The sequence below is a fragment of the Myodes glareolus genome, chromosome 6, assembly GCF_982192425.1.
Source record: "Myodes glareolus chromosome 6, mMyoGla1.1, whole genome shotgun sequence".
In the NCBI taxonomy this organism is placed as follows: Eukaryota; Metazoa; Chordata; class Mammalia; order Rodentia; family Cricetidae; genus Myodes; species Myodes glareolus.
The window spans coordinates 58,237,318-58,253,660 of NC_142031.1; the positions used below are offsets into that span (position 1 = coordinate 58,237,318).

The following is a 16,343-nucleotide window of genomic DNA, read 5'->3' on the forward strand; positions in this document are numbered from 1 at the left end:
TGCTCCCAAGCTTCCAGGTCCAGCCAGCGACTCTGTAGCATAGCTCTCATCTGGTTCTCAGGACAGCTCGTGAAGCCCCTTGCATGACAAGCATGATATCTCTTTCGTTAGGGTAACGACATAGCCCCTTGTAAGCCAGCACAAGTAAGTCCCCTTCCCTAGCATCTTGAGGGAAGTAAGCAGAGATGCAAACTCACAAGTCTGAACCTGGAGCTGTGGGTGAGGCCAGCATGTGTCTGAGCAAATCAGTCCTACTCAAGAACGAGAAACATTTTTTCCCAAGACACAGCCTACAGAGCCCCACATGATGCCTATGCATAGCTACACGTGGGGAGATTTAGTGTCATTTTGATGACAATGGAGAACATTCGTTCACATCATGCCCACACCGTTTGGCATCTTCCCATTGTGCAAAGGCTTTGAGAAAGTCAAGTTCTTGCTTAAGGTCATGCAGCTAACGATGGTAAAGAAGGGATCAGACCCTTGCTTGGGCCGTCCTACCCCAGGAGCTGCCGTAAGAGGGATTCTAGCATCCACTGCAGCATCACTCAGTGTTTTCGCTTTCTAGAGTCATTGGGTCTAGACACTGAGCTGTTTGGTTAATTCTGCTCATTATAGGACCTGGTGTGTGTGTGTGTGTGTGTGTGTGTGTGTGTGTGTGTGTGTGTGTAAGGCTTGGCCTTGAGGAAGACAAGGTCTGGTCAACAGTCCCCACTGGTATGCGCACCCCACCATTTCAGGGACATTGCTGTTTGGTTTTGGGTAAACTTCTTTTGTTTGGCCTTGAACTTGATCAACTGCAAAATAAGGGACTGGACAAAATGAGCAAGCAAATGCCCTGCCTCAAGCTGGGTGTGAGTGATGACATTTTCATCCTAGGTCCCAGAAGGCAGAGCAGGTGTACTAGTTCATCAAGGACCATAGGAGGTCTGAGATTTCTCAGAAATGGGACCTAAGAACTCCCCTGGCTCTTAGGGGATCCACAGTGGTACCCCAGTCAGGCTGAGTACAAGACTGTAGCATGATTAATAAAACTCCCAGATATTGGGGTTCAATCTGAAGGTCCGAAAAGCAAAGCAGCCAGCCACTGGCTCTTACCTCTACCTCAGTCTGAAATGGCAATCCTGCCTCCAGGAGTCTCAGAATGAGACTGTGTGTGAGAGCTGTCTCCTCCCATCTTATATTCCTCTCTAGGGCTGGGATTAAAGTCGTATACCACTGCCACCTGGTTTCTATGGCAAACTAGTGTGGTTACTGGGATTAAAGATATGCGTCACCACTGCCTGGTCTGTATGGCTGACCAGTGGAACTGTTTTACTCTCTGATCTTCAGGCAAGCTTTATTTATTAAAATATGAATGAAATATCACTCCCTAAGACCAGTTGCTGAGCGACCGCTTTCTTCTTCCCTAGGCCACGGGAACTTCCCCTACCTCTGCGGAAACCTGAATGATGTGGTCATCAGCCCCCTGCTGTATACTTGCTACCAGAACTCACAGTCGCTGTCCAGGGCCTACGAGCAGCACGGTGCCTCCACCATGCAGCCCATATCCGAGGAGACGCAACTGTTGCTGACCGTCTACTACCTTGTCCAGCTGGGTGAGCCTGGGTCCGGCTGTGGACTAGGGATGAATCTTACCGGGAGGGCCAGCTAGACTCAGGAGGCTAGAGAGGGATCTGAAGACCAGGTTATCCCTAACCTTTCCAGGGAGGGGGTCCACAAACAGAAGGGTGTAATCAACAGGGGTGATTCAGAGACCAGTCACTCACCTGCCTGTCTAAGTGCAAAGACACGGGCTGTATTCAGGCAACGTGCTGACCTTTCATCTGCCGAGCCAGACTCAAAGGCACAGGTGATAAAGCCAACATTCTGCCCTCAGGGCGAGTCAACTCAACCAGAGAAGAGAAGCAAGAGGCAGGAGAGAACTTGATGGGGTGTGGGCATGTGGGGTCCACTTAGGGACATCAAGAAAGGCCTCTGAGTAGAGACTTGACTGCCAGAAGGAACAGCGTTGGGAAGAGCCGAGGAGAGAGCACAGGTTGGGCTGGGTGTGGGTGGGAGCCCAGATTGGGGGGTGTGGGTGGGTGGGAGCACAGTTGGGGGCTGACTGTGGGTAGGAGGGAGCACAGTGAGCTGTGAGTGTATGTGTAGCAAAAAGTGAGCAGTGGAAAGTAATGAAAAAAATTGTTGGTTACTTCAAGTTGTGTTGCTCTCAAGGCCAACTGCCCTCTGGAGAGAGAGCTCTTGAATCCCATAGAGGCTGAGGTAGAAATTTCGGGAATGTGAGCTTAAGGATAGTCTGTGTGGACATGTCCAGCCAGCCGTGACCCACTGTGAGCAGTTGTGGGTGGGCAGGCTTGACCCTTGATACCCAGGTAGTCAGAGGCTCAGTGGGTGAGGAGGATCGGGACAGAACCATGGGATGGTGAAGGTTCTGGAAGGCAGACCCAGCATCAGGTTTCTCTGAGGCTCCTTCCCAAGACCCATGTGAGTCGATCGATTGGCACAGATCCACCCAGGATCCAGCCCCACCCTGTCTTTGTTGCCTTCCTCCCCATCACAAACCTCTGGCCTCTTGGTCTCCAGGTCTGTGAGAGCTGTGGAGCAAACCACATCTTGTTCCCTGGAGCTCACCGGTGGTTTCTAGTCCTGCCCAATTGGCATTTATCCCCAGGTCTGGTGGCTGCCAGCCTTCCACTCCCATCTTCCCACTCTGCCCCAGTTGCTACGTCCTGTGCAGTGTTATTCATGCCAGAGCATCATGGACTTGCAGCCTCCGTTTGAAGTGCTCTGGTCTAGGACATCCATGAACCTGGCCCCTTCCTGTCATTTGAGTTTTGACCCATACACTACCTCCTCAAAGGAACCTTGTTGCTACACCTGGGACAGCTCCCCACACCAGAGCCCCTGGCCTGTATCTAGTTTCCTTTGGTCACTCCAGAAGCAACCATGGCGGCTGTGTCTCCATGAGCGCCTCCTCCAGGTTGGGATGTGTGCTGCAGGGCCAAGAACACCAGTCTGTTGCTTTATGTGTGGGTGCAGCCTCTGCAGGGCCAGCTTGGTGCTCACTAAGGGTGTGTGTGTGAGGGGTTGGTTAGGTTGATACAGAGGCCACTGAAGGAAGCTGTGTCAAGATCACAGGCTGAGCACTCATCAGTGTGGCTAGGAGTTTAATGCAGGGACTCTGGTAATTGATTGAGGGTTGGCCATGTGGAAGGCTGGCTGCCTTGAGGAAGAATATAGAAGTGGGGGCAGTGACAAAAGCCGTATAAAAGCAGATCAGAGAGAATGGAGACCAGGATACAAGTGTAGGGAGTCTAGCCCACCTCTAAGGGAGCTCTGCCCAGAGGTGATGGCTCTAAAGAGATATGGGCTCAAGGGAGGGTTCTTAGAGACAAGGAGTATAACAGCCAACCTGCCGATTCTAATCTAATTGATCACACACTTCAAATAACTAGCCATAATCCAGAGGCATTTAATAATAAAATAAAGAAAGCGGGACCGATGGGGTGGGCCAAGGAGATAAAGGTGCTTGCTTTCATGCCTGAAGATGAGTCTGATACCCAGAAACTGCATGGTGGAAGGAGAGACCTGACTGCTGCCTGTTGCATTTTGACCTGCTCACATGTTCTTCAGCACACACAAGAAATAAGTGGAAAAATAAATGAAGCTCTAAGCCCAGCTGATCACACTCTGGCACAGCCCTACGTGGCTGCTACAAGCTACCTTTTACAGATTGAGGAGTTGTGATAGGCTTGGCCAACCTTTTGACATTTGTCACCCAGCATTGCCACCTAAAGAATTCATACTTGAGAACGGTGAATTCAGAGTTTTTCAAATGGCAAAAGTACCTTGGTGTTTTAAAAAAGTTTATGTTCGTGTTGGGCTGCATTCATAGCTGTCCTGTGGGCAGGGCAGCGAAGGTCCCATAGCTGGGGAAAGTCGGCTGGAAGTCTGAGAACCTCCCCTCCAGCTCCTCGAAGGCAGTATTCGGCTAGAGCACCCAGATAATTCACAAAAGAAAATACAGGGACTTTGGAAAGCTGTCCGATCTCATTAGCCACTGAAGAGAGACACATGAGCAATGGAACGTGTCATTTCTCTCAGTACCCACGAGATGGTACCCATCGATGCTGTGAGTGCTGGGCTAGATCTGTCACACCCATCACACTGGGGGAAAGCTGACTTTTGAGACTTCAAGCCCAGGCTTTCAATTCCTGTGATAAACACCACGGCCAAAAACAACATGTGGAGGAAAGGGTTTATTTCAGCTTACAGTTTCATGTTGCAGGACAGAAGCTGATGGAAAGGCCATGGAGGAGTGCTGCTTACTGGCTTGCTCAGTTGGCTTTCCTGCACCATCCAGGGTCACCTGCTTAGAGGTAACACCACCCACAGTGGGTGGAGTCTTCCCACATTAGCCACCAAGGAACCGCAAGCAGCTTTGCCTGGCAGTCCCGGCCAGTCTGGCGGTCCTATTTTCTCAGTAGAAGTTTCTTCTTCCCAGAGAACTCTAGCTTGTGTTGAGTTGAAATAAAACTATCCAGCATGCCTAGGAAGTAACAAGTATACCTGAAGGCATGCACTTCAGATGAACCTACAGAGGAATTCCCTTGAAGAAATACAGAAATCTGCAGTAGCAACAAGGATGACCAAATGGCCCCTCCAAGAGAATAATTTGCACACCCATCGGCAGAGCTGTGCGGGGAGACTGTTAGATATGGAAACCTGATTGTAGGGCTGATGGTAAAGAATCAAGTTGAGTACCCACAATCCTTATGGTAGATGGAGAGAAAGAGAGTATTTTGATTTTCTTTGTGGTTCTTTCGAGATGGAGGGTTGCGGGCTGACTTCATTTTATGTTCTCCTATCACTATTCCAGGCTGTGTGATTTTAAGCATGCCCACGTAGTCTCAGCTGCCCACCGCATTGGTGGCAAGCTGCCTGTGCCCCTGACGAGGAGGTGCTGACGTCCTCTCTCGCCACCATGTCTTGCAGCTGCTGATCAGGTGCCGCTGATGGAGGACCTGGAGCAGATCTTCCTGCGTTCCTGGCGCGAATCACACCTGACAGAGATCAGGCAGTACCAGCAGGCGCCTCCACAGCCCTTCCCACCAGCCCCCAACACTGCGGCCCCCGTGACTTCTGCACAGCTGCCCTGGCTGGCAGGCCTGGCTGCCAGCTCTTGCAATGACAGCGTGCATGTCATCGAGTGCACGTACTCCCTGGCTGAGGGTCTCTCCGAGATGTTCCGGCTGCTCATCGAGGGTAAACTCTCTAAGACCAACTACGTGGTCATCATCTGTGCCTGCAGGAACGCCGCCATCGACTCCTGCATTGCTGTCACTGGTGAGTCCTGTCTCTTGGCCAATGGGAAAGCCATGCTGTGGATTGATTACCCAGCCTCTCACCTTGGTGAGCCCCCCTCTTTTGTCTTGGGGGCTTTATGTTGCAGGGCAGTTAGTGCCTTTGCCCATGTTGGTGGCTTTAGAAGGTAGTCTTGTTCTCAGATGCTCATCCCTGGAAACATACGTAGTTACCGACATTCCGGTGGTCAGTAGCTAAGTTAGCAATGACCATTTGGCCTCTGGAGAGACTGGGCCCAGCTTTGCAGTCTGAATTGCCCTATACAAATCGGCTTTAAGAAGTCCACTCACATCTCCACTCTGGCTCCCAGTTATTTATGGAGCAGACTGAGATAAGAAACAATGATCCGCTTTGCTGGTTAAAGTATTAAAAATTTCCCTGAAAGCCTACTGTGTGCAGCCATTGCTGCTGTGGCTGAGATTCAGGTTGAAATGTTGGAGGGAGTTTCCTTGGTAAGATAAGCACCAAGCTTATGGGTTTGGGTCTCACCATCTTTAATAAGCCCATTCCTCTGTATGTGTATGTCTAGCACTGTTGCCTGTGTTCTGTGAGGCCAACACAGCTGTTAGCCACCGGGGACCAATGGGGATGGTAGGTCTGGCAAGGTTAGCAGATTTGTCTGTGCCACACAGCTGGCACAGGCAGAGGCAGGCCCTGTGGGGTTTCTCTAAGTGCTTTTGACCATCTCAGTCCTTTGTTTTATCCCCCTCGGCCAGGGTGTTGCAGGGGTAGGTCAGGCAGGGACCCTGTTGTCTGAGATCTCACAGTGATTCTATACTGAGGATCCAGTGACAGTTACCCTTTGTCTTCCAGGGAAATACCAAGCCCGGATTCTCTCTGAAAGCCTCCTCAGCCCTGCAGAGTACCAGAGAGAAGTCCACTATGAGCTGGTCACAGGCAAAGTGGACTCCCTGGGAGCCTTCTTTAGCAGCCTCTGCCCAGGTAAACTGGTGAGAGGCCGGTGCAAGTGCGCACACTGAGAAGAAACGCATGTGTGGGGCAGGGAGATTGCTGGGGGGCCCTCATGCCTGGGATTTGCTGCAGCTGAGCCTCTCTGACTGAGCCCCCACTCCTGTGCACTGGCGCCGCTACTGCCTCCTTCCTATTGCAGCTTTTTGGCTGTCTGTCCGTCTTCCTGTTCTGGCTGTAGAGGTCCAGGGTCGGAGAAGAGTTTTGTGCTCTCTGTCTGTCAGCCAGTTAGTCAGTTAGTCAGTCTATCTGTCTGTAGCTTTATTTTTGAGACAGGCTCTCCCTTTACGGCCTAGGCTGGCCTCAGATGTGTAGCACACCCATCTCGTCTTCTCAGGTGCTGAGATTAGACTGGGCCCTAGCACACAGCTCTCCCTGTGTTTAGAACCCTTTTTTTTTCTATCTTTGTGGTCTATTCAGCCACTCAGATTCCCCTCCTCTCTACAGCTTCTGGTCCCTTAGGACTCATTTAATACACTCCAAAAAAGTTCTAGAGACCAATCTTTGCCAGGAAAGGCACAAAGTCCCTCCGCCTCTGACCTCAAGTAGTCTATTTCTGTTTTCTCCCATTATGCATGAAGCCATGGTATGATTCCCCCTTGTGGATACAGTTCTGCATAGAAGCCCACACCTCCACACATTACTTCGCGCCAATACCAGACACAGTAGCTGGTCCAGAGACGTCTATCGAATTTCTCTGAGATGCAAAACCCACTTCTGTTCTCTGTTTTGGGCAGAGGGTGACATTGACATTTTGCTGGACAAATTTCACCAGGAAAATCAAGGCCATGTCTCGTCCTCATTCACTGCTTCCTCTACCAAGAAAACAGCCGCACTGGATGCCAATGGGGTTCCCGTGTGCACAAGTGAGTGGCGGGGAGGGGCACAGACCTGCACAGTGAGTGGAAGAGGGAGAGGATGCAGTGGGCACCCGAGTGACAGAGGAAGTAGCTGCTGCATCGGGAATGCTGGCTCCACTGTGCATGGCTGTGCGCAGTGAGCGTCAGCTGGAGTGTGCGCAGGCGCGGACAGAGAGGCGCAGAGCGGGTGGTCAGACTCAGGTGTGTTTACCACCTAAGGAGAAAACCTGCAGGGATGGGTCTGGAGTCTGCAGCATCTGTCCGGAAAGTTGTGAGACTTTAAAGTTCCCGTGGTGCACCTAGAAGGCTTAAAATAGCCCTGCTTGATGTGAGGTCGCCCTCTCCTGACATTCCTTTCACGCCAATTTCTTTGCTCTCAGCGCACTGTTCTAGTTGTTCATTCTGAGGAGGGTTTAAGGAGCTGTGACCATTTCTTTCCCTTCCATGGAGCTCGGTGCCCCTTCCCAAGTCTAGCGTCAGCAGGCAGAGTTTACCACTACTTTTGTTGCCTGAGTGCTTGCTTCAGACTTTTGAGGAAGGAGGAGGCACGTGAGGCTGCCCCAGGGTCTGGCTGAGAGCGTGCATGCCCTAGATGACTATTGAGTGCCTCTCTTTTCTATATGGCTGTGTGTGGCTAGGCCTCCCTTCCTGCACATCTCTCTAGCTGAGGGTGGTAGCTGCCTCTGCGCTCATCTGGGATCCCTCGGGGCTCTGGCTGCAGGTTACCGTCTGGAGCCACGGGGCGTCCGGCCCTTTCAGCTGGCGGTGGCACAGAAGCTCCTCTCGCACGTATGCTCAATCGCAGATTCCAGCACCCAAAATCTGGACTTGGGGTCCTTCGAGAAGGTGGACTTTCTCATTTGCATTCCACCATCAGAAGTGACCTATCAGCAGACCGTGTTCCATGTCTGGCATTCAGGTAGGGGGGCCTTTCAAGGAGGAGGTGTGAGGCCTGAGGGAGGAGCTTTGAGGCCCAGGGGCGGAGCTTTGAGGCGTGGAGGAGGAGCTTTGGATTCAGGGGAGGAGCTTTGAGGTTCAGGGGAGGAGCTTTAAAGTCTGGAGAAGGAGCTTTGAGTTCAGGGGAGGAGCTTTAAGGTTCAGGGGAGGAGCTTTAAAACCTGGAGAAGGAGCTTTGGGTTCAGAGGCAGAGCTTTGGGTTCAGGGGAGGAGCTTTGAAGCCCAAGGGAAAAGCTTTGCTCTGTTCATCCAGTTGTCTTAGTCACTGTTCTATTGCTGTGAAGAGATGTCACGACCATGGCAACTCTCACAAAGGAAAACATTTAATTGGGGTGGCCTGCAGTTTCAGAGGTTTAGTCCGTTATCATCCTGATGGGAAGCATGGCAGCAGGCAGACATGGTGCTGGGGAAGGAGCTGAGAGTGGAGGAGCTACATCTTGATCCTGCAGGCAACAGGAAGTGGTTTGAGACCCTGGGTGTGGCTTCAGCATAGAGGAGACCTCAAAACCTTTCCCCCACAGTGACACATTTTCTCCAACGAGGCCACACCTACTCTAACAAGGCTGCACTTCCTAATAGCACTGCTCCCTATGATCTTATGGGGGTCAGTTACATTCACACTACCACACACAAGGATGTTGTTGCCATACTTTGCTGTGTGGTAGATGGAGCAAGTATTATTGCCGCCCACTTATTAAAGACCATAAAATAGGTTCAAAGGCAGTGATTTTTCTCAAGATTAAAGATAGAACCAGTCGTCTTTTTGCTCTTTCTGTGACTGGCTGCTGTTAACGGGCATTCACATAGCGTATCTTACCTCCTCAGTGGCCTGACATTGGGCCTGTGACTTGAACCTGAGATGGTTTTGTTAGGAGCTTGGGCCTTTCCCATCTCTTAATCTTACCTCGTTAAGATCTGTTGATTTAGGTGCTTGCTTGCTGGTACTCCTATGTGGGGACCCTATACGCATAGCCAGACCTTTGCTCGGCTCTCTGGGCCTGTGTTATCTCCACTGCATGCGTTCCTGCGGCTGCTCTCTCCAATCAGGGCTGGCCCACATTGTGTTGGTGAGTGAACCCAGGAGCTCCTGAGGTGTTCTGTGTTGCAGGGGTTCTGCTGGAGCTGGGCCTGGAAAAAGAGCCTGTGACCAAGCAGAGGGCGGAGCAACACGTTCTGAAACTAGACACGGAGGCCCAGGCAAGATTTAAGGCCTTTCTGCAAAACTCCTTCCAGAACCCACACACGCTCTTTGTCCTCATCCACGACCACGCCCACTGGGATCTAGTGAGGTCAGACCTCCTGGTCTGTGACGGTGACTTGTTTCTCCCTGGGGATGAGGGCACCAGTCTTGAGCAAGTCCTGGGAGTTGGTGTCTATGAGCAGAGGCTGTGGGTAGTTTTCAGTGTCATAGGGCGTGGCATCTCTGAGGTCCCTCGGTGCAATCTCCAAGGGCCAAGGGATGAGTGCCGCAGAAGCGGGGAGCATCGGGTAGAGTGGGGAGCCAGACTGGAGGTGTTGGTGGAAGAGCCAGGCTTGGAGCCATGACTCCTGAGTACAGTGTGAGGCTCTTGGGTGAAGCCCTCTCTGCTGGAATTCTGTCCTGCTTAGGACCATGAGTGGTAGCTGGGTTGGCCCTTCCTGAAGGACAAACACTTTAAATCTCACCCTAGATGTGTGTGAGGTTGGTCAGTTGGAGATTGTGGGAAGCGATCTCCCTCCAGAGGTTGGCCTTGGAGCTGACCAACTAGATGCTGCCTCTGGTGGAGGTGAGAAAGTTTGTTCCTAGACCAGGTCAGAGAACGAGACTTTGATTGGCACCAACTGTAGCTGTTTAAGCTTGCCAGGACTGGAACGGGTTTACAAATCTAGAGTATGCGTGTGGGTTTGGAGGAATGGAGCATCCCGCAATGGTAGAAGCCATTTTCTTTTGGTTCTTCATTTTGTCTCAGGTAGCTGCCTGGCAACCAGAAGATGAAGCACTGATTAGATTTAGGAGAACGCCAGCCATTATCTTACAAAGAAAATGTGGGCTGGGTCTGGCTACCAAAACCCCAAGATCCAGAATGCTTCCCATTCCTTTAATGTCGTCTTCTGAACAAATGTAGAATTTGCTCTTTTATATTATCTTTGAATCATCTCAAGTCAGTAGGACTTTATTTGATCTTGTAGGTTTTGTTATTATTACTTCTAGTTCTACTATTATTATTTTGTTCAAGACAAGGCCTGGTCTCACGTAGCCTAAACTGCCCTTGAACTTAGCACATCACCAAGGAGGATGCATTTCCAGTCTTCCTATCTACACTTGCCAAGTGCTGAGATCCCAAGTGTGCACTGCCATGCCCTGGTTTATGTGGTGCTGAGAATCGAACCCAGGACTCTGTGCATGCTGGGCAAGCAAACCAACATCCTCTGCCAAGTTAGGAGGACATGAGGAGGCTCATCTGGCCCCTGAGTCTCCTTCCTTCCTCACTCACATCCTCATCAGCTTTTTTTTTTACTGAGAGTAAGATTGGGTATGAATTGGTGTTCTAGAGTAGACACACGGTACCATGCAAGGAGTCCACCATAGTTTCTTTCCTGATAGTTTTCCTGTGTGTACTGAGCACTAATTGAGCCCCCAGCAGATCCCAGCTCTAATCGCCTCTTGTTTTTCTAGCCGTGGACAGGGCTACAAGCTTCAATTATAGGTGAAATTGGGGAACCTAGTTAGACACTTCATCAGGTGCCTTACCCTTGTATGATCATCACACAGAGTTAGCGATTCCGTTTAACGTTTCTCTTCTCTTCTCTCTCTCAGCAGTGCTGTCCATAACATCTACTCTCAAAGTGACCCCTCGGTGGGATTAGTGGACAGATTGCTCAACTGCAGGGAGGTGAAAGAAGCGCCCAACATCGTGACCCTTCACGTGACCTCTTTCCCGTATGCACTACAGACCCAGCACACCCTCATCAGCCCCTACAATGAGATCCACTGGCCCGTCTCCTATAGTAACGTGAGTGATGCTGGGCCGCCGTCTAACCTGTCTGCTTGGATTCTAAGATGCTGGCTTTAGTCGAAGGTCCTGTCCAGTTGGGAGTGAGTGGGTTTCAGCTCCTTGGATCTTTGGTTTGGCCTGGGGTTAGGTTTCTTGGCTTTTTGGAGAAATTTCTGAAGCCTATCCATGGGTGATACCATCTTAAATGTATAGGCAGTATAGCTGGTTTGACATCTTCCCCGGGAACTGAAGTCCCGGGTCTCAGAACAACATTCTGAGTGATTGTTCTCCTAACACCAGATGAAGATGCTGAAGACGGAGCCCTGGGAGATAGTAGAGGTTTGGGCTCCCCATGGATGGCTTGGTGTGCAGCCACATTCAAAGCATCTTCAGACCGAACTCACCCCCTCCCCCAGGGAGATTGGTTTCAGCCACCACCTGTCATAATTTATGAAAGTAGAAACCTCCACAGACCTGGTGTTTTGAGAATTCTGCATGGCTGGATTCCAGCTGGGGAGGATAAGCACTCTAGAATTCTGTACGTCTTCAGAATTCTCCTGAATGCTTCAGCCATCCCAGGAGCTCCCAAGAATACGGATGTCCGGCTTCCATCCCATGACATCAGAATCAATGTTTCTGTGGCGCTTACCATGGACCCTACTCTGAGTGCTTTATATCCATGAATTTATGCAAAAGGATCAGAGGATGTTCTGATTTACATATGGAAAAATGAGAAGATGGGGGTGAGCCAGTTGCATAGGACCACTCTTGGGGGGTGACCCTGGGACAGGCTCCCCTTAGCCCTGGTGCTTAGTCACTCCACTGTTTGAGAGCAGAGCTCACACCTTTGCATTTTGGACAACCTCTCCTGGCTTTGCTCAGCTCAGGTTGAAGGAGTTTCTGCACTAATTTGGAAATAATTTTATGTGGATCTAAGATTCATTAGATGAGTTTGAGTTCATCCCTTCATCGCCCGCAACCGTGAAGATCTTGGGGCCCAATGAATGGGAAGCTTGACTGGTGGGAACACACCATCTTTGTTCTTTGCTGTAGGCCTCCAGTACCACCCACAGAACCACAGGATCAACAGTGTTCAAAATGCCAGTCAAGCAGTCCAGAGGCCTGGCCTGTGAACCTTACCTTGCCCTGTGAATGTGACATTTGAGTGACCGATGCTCTTGTGTTTTAGGGTGTGGACCTATATCATGAAAATAAGAAATACTTTGGGCTCTCTGAGTTTATTGACTCCACCCTGTCAGGGCACAGCCTCCCCTTGCTCCGATATGACAGCTCCTTTGAGGCCATGGTCACTGCCTTAGGAAAAAGGTATGTTTCTCCTCAAAGTTACTAGACACACTTGGTAGCGTCAAGTGTAAGTGGAAAGTGGGAGTCTTTGAATGTTCCAGGGAGCTCCAGGAAGGGTGTTCACTTCCCTCCCTCCCTGGGTGTCTCAGTCCCTCCATCTTCTGCATTTGAAGCATCCTGGGTTAGCGGCACTTCCGTCACACAGCTTCTTGAGAACACGGTAAACTTTACCTACAGTGTCTGTTTTGTCACTGTTAACCTGGACTTTTATTCTGGGATACAGTTAAGTCCCTGAGAAGCAGTTAAAGACTTCCAGGTCTTTCCTTTAAGCTTTTTGGACAGCTGAAGAATGGTGGTTCATCTCGTGCGCCATACCTCATCGCCCACAAGTAAAGCAAAACCCTCTAAAGGTCTTGACACCACTCCACAATTCGCGGGGTTTCCATGTGGACAATGAGGATGATGACTATTTTAACCACATGTGAGCCCCAGCAAGGAAAGTGTTTGTGGTACACATGTAAGGGCCTGAGTTTGGATCCCCAGCATCCACGTAAAACATCTGGGAGAGCAGTGTGCATTTGTACTTCCACTAGTGTGGGGAAGTAGAGGGAAATTGTCATGAAGATCTGCTGCCTAACCAATCTGGTTAGGTTTAGTGAGAGGCCCTGTGGCAGAGAAGTCAGGATAGTGTGAGGGAACTGACTCCATCACAGCTACAGTCAAGAAGCAGAGAGAGAGAGAGAGAGAGAGAAGGAGGGAGGGAGGGAGGGAGGGAGGGAGGGAGGGAGGGAGAGAGAGAGAGAGAGAGAGAGAGAGAGAGAGAGAGAGAAACACTGCTTTCCCCTTTTTAGCTGGATCTGCGACTCCAGCCTATGGGTTTGTGCCACCCCCGTTGAGGATGCCTTTTCTCCGTCACCTAAACCTCTGTGAAAACACACTCATAGACAAGCACGCTCATAGACATATGGAGGGCTGTGTCTCTGGGATGACTTTAAATCTTGTCGAGTTGATAATGAAGATTGACCATCACTCCTGGCTTCTGGGATGAAGTGCCTGAGCTAATGACAAACTAGGCAGGCATGTCTCTTATGCATCATACTGGAAAGTACACAAGTCATAGCAGCTACAACAAGCCTATGCTTTTGTCTCCCTCCCAACTGGGCAAAACCAAGGCATTTGTGTATTGGTTTCGGAAGTCCCCAGCAGCTAACCCTTACAGGTTTCCATCGAGTCTGTAACTTGGGAGTTGCCTGTGTCTTGGGTGGCAAGCATGGCCAGTCCTGGGGTCATGGGCATGGTCTCTTTGTGTTCCTTGTAGGTTCCCCCGCCTGCACAGCGCGGTGATCAGGACCTTTGTTCTTGTGCAGCACTACGCAGCCGCCATGATGGCTGTGAGCGGCCTCCCGCAGATGAAAAACCATACTTCAGTGGAGACGCTGGAGATCACCCAGAACCTCCTCAACTCTCCGAAGCAGTGCCCCTGTGGCCACGGGCTCATGGTCCTGCTGCGCGTTCCCTGTTCGCCCCTGGCAGCTGTGGCCTATGAGCGGCTGGCCCATGTGCGGGCACGCTTGGCTCTGGAGGAACACTTTGAGATCATCCTGGGCCACCCCAGCTCCAGCATCACTGTGGGCAAGCACTTTGTGAAGCAGCTCAAGGTAGGTGTTGTGCTCAGGGGCAGAGGGCTATTCATCAAAGGGTGGCAAGAGGGGGTGTGGCAACAGGCCCTTGGAACCTACCCTCCCTCCCCCTATACCTCCTCTGCTGCTTTCCTACATCCCTGTGTCCCCCAACACAGCCTGCAGTACCAGTCCTCTGATAGGAAGCATGTGCTTTTCTTCTCTTCCCAAGGCACCTTTCCCTTCCTTTGCTTTACCTGATGCTTATTCTTTGATAATTCAGCTCAACTACTTTTCCTTTTAGGAGAGACATCGTATTCCATACTTGGGGGCCTCTATTCCTGTCCCAGTAGTAAAGGAGGGATCGATCTAGGTCCCTCAAAGCTGAGTACCCTTGTAGGTTCTTATTAAGATACACAGGTGACAGAAAATGTAAAAGGGGCAGAGAAAATCGATTGAAAGAATAAGTGGAAAGCCTGGAAGAAGGACATAGTCAGTATCACTGAAGAGTCCAGGGAGAAATGTCAGGGACAGCTGGAGACACCCGCTGTCTTCCAGAGTAATGGCCACAGGGTGTCCTCACACACCCGACCCCTGCAGTGGGAGATAGACAGGAACAGAACAACCAAAAGCACAGTGACTCATGACATGCTCATATGCAGAATAAAATTCTTCCTTTGTATTACAAGATGGGTTGTGAGGACCGCCAACTAGTGGATAGACATCAGGGTGCTCTAGAGCTAGGATGGTTAGGAAGTGGCCCATGTTAAGTATGGATTGCACATTGCACGTCTAGTTAGTATGGTTTTTTTTTTTACACTGTTTATTGTGTATGTGCAGAATACATGTCACAGAATGCATGTAGAGGCCAGAAGATAACTTTTGAGAGTTGGTTCTTCCTTTCTACTGAGTGGGTTCTGGGGATTGAACTCGGGTCATAAGACTCGGTGGAAAGTGCTTTTACAATTGAACCATCTCACCAGCACCAATTAGTGCATTTAATCCATAATGGTGCCGTTGGGTCCTCTCGTCTTTCAGACAGGAAAAACCTGAGCTTCACGGAAGCTCAGTAACAACCCCAGGAAGTAGCAACCCTGAGAGTCAGGCCTCACTTCTGCAGCTTGCCTTCCTTCTCCCTTCTGCAGATGTGGCAGAAGATTGAGGATGCGGAATGGAGGCCCCAGACCTACTTGGAGTTGGAGGGCCTGCCCTGTATCCTCATCTTCAGTGGGATGGATCCTCATGGGGAGTCGCTGCCACGGTAAGTTGGGAATCAGGGCCCCTGAGGTCCTGAGGGATGGGGAGGGGAGGAGGACACCCCAGCCCCAGGTGCGGGGTTTCCTACTCCCAGTCAACATGGATGCTATATTTGGGCTGGGTTTTCCAGGGTGAGGTGTCCGAGGTGTGAGCAGTATTAGCCATTTCTCAGAGGACACCATTGTGTGGGGGTAGAAGTTTGGAAAATCTGCAGTTCAGACTGAGGGGAAATGGACTCAGTGGGGAGGTGTCTCTGTTAGAGAAGACAGCGCCATGTGGAATGATGACCAAATTCTCCAGAGCTGGAGCCAGTGTCACTGGTACCTGGACCATTGTGAGGTCTGGTGTAGGAGGGGCTCATGATGCCATTCAGAGAGTAGGTTGTTAAGTACAAAGAGTAGATGCCACCTTTCTCAGTTACTGTTCTATTGCTGCGAAGAGACACCATGACCAAAGCAACACATAGAAGAAAGCATTTAATTAGGGGCTTGCTTACACTTTCAGAGAGCTAACCCTTGATCGTCATGGTGGGAAGTGTGGTGACAGACAGGCAGGCGTGGTGCTGAGTGGTAACTGAGAGCTTACATCTGATCTGTAAGTTGGAGGCAGAGAGTGAGTGAGACTGAGCCTGGCCCCAATCCCAGTGACACATCTCTTCCAGCGAACCTCACCTCCTGATCTCTCCTAAAGAGTCCACCACTGGGATAGAAACATTTAATATGGCCTCTGGGGGCCATATTAAACCATCACATTTCCCAACCTGTGTATTTCTGCAGTCACCATAGACACATGTCCATTGAGTGACTCCCTGAGATCTTTAGCTACACGCAGGCACTTAGGATGGAAAGTCACTTGTCCTCCTACAAAGCGTGACTGACTCCATTGCTGTCATGCTCCTAGCTTCCAGCACAACACAGGGGCACATTAAGTGTGGATCGCTCAACTGAATATCTACTTAGCAATTCAGTCTACAACAGTACATGTAGGTATGAATATTCAGCCTCATTTTTTTTTATTGATACAGTTTCCTCTGT

General features: G+C 50.5%; 1 protein-coding gene across 5 annotated transcripts in view; it reads left to right on the forward strand.

Moving 5' to 3' along the window:
* Positions 1-16,343, forward strand: part of Greb1 (growth regulating estrogen receptor binding 1) — a 132,053-nt gene that overhangs the window by 87,948 nt on the left and 27,762 nt on the right. For 4 of the 5 annotated variants that reach the window (XM_087907239.1, XM_087907234.1, XM_087907237.1 and 1 more), the window contains exons 11-20: positions 1,413-1,598; positions 4,999-5,349; positions 6,181-6,309; positions 7,074-7,202; positions 7,918-8,115; positions 9,262-9,442; positions 10,951-11,146; positions 12,318-12,454; positions 13,752-14,091; positions 15,198-15,313. In XM_087907239.1, the coding sequence (XP_087763365.1) occupies positions 1,413-1,598; positions 4,999-5,349; positions 6,181-6,309; positions 7,074-7,202; positions 7,918-8,115; positions 9,262-9,442; positions 10,951-11,146; positions 12,318-12,454; positions 13,752-14,091; positions 15,198-15,313 (1,963 nt within the window). The remainder of the gene's footprint in view (positions 1-1,412; positions 1,599-4,998; positions 5,350-6,180; positions 6,310-7,073; positions 7,203-7,917; positions 8,116-9,261; positions 9,443-10,950; positions 11,147-12,317; positions 12,455-13,751; positions 14,092-15,197; positions 15,314-16,343) is intronic. The other variant, XM_087907238.1, reaches the window with a different exon arrangement.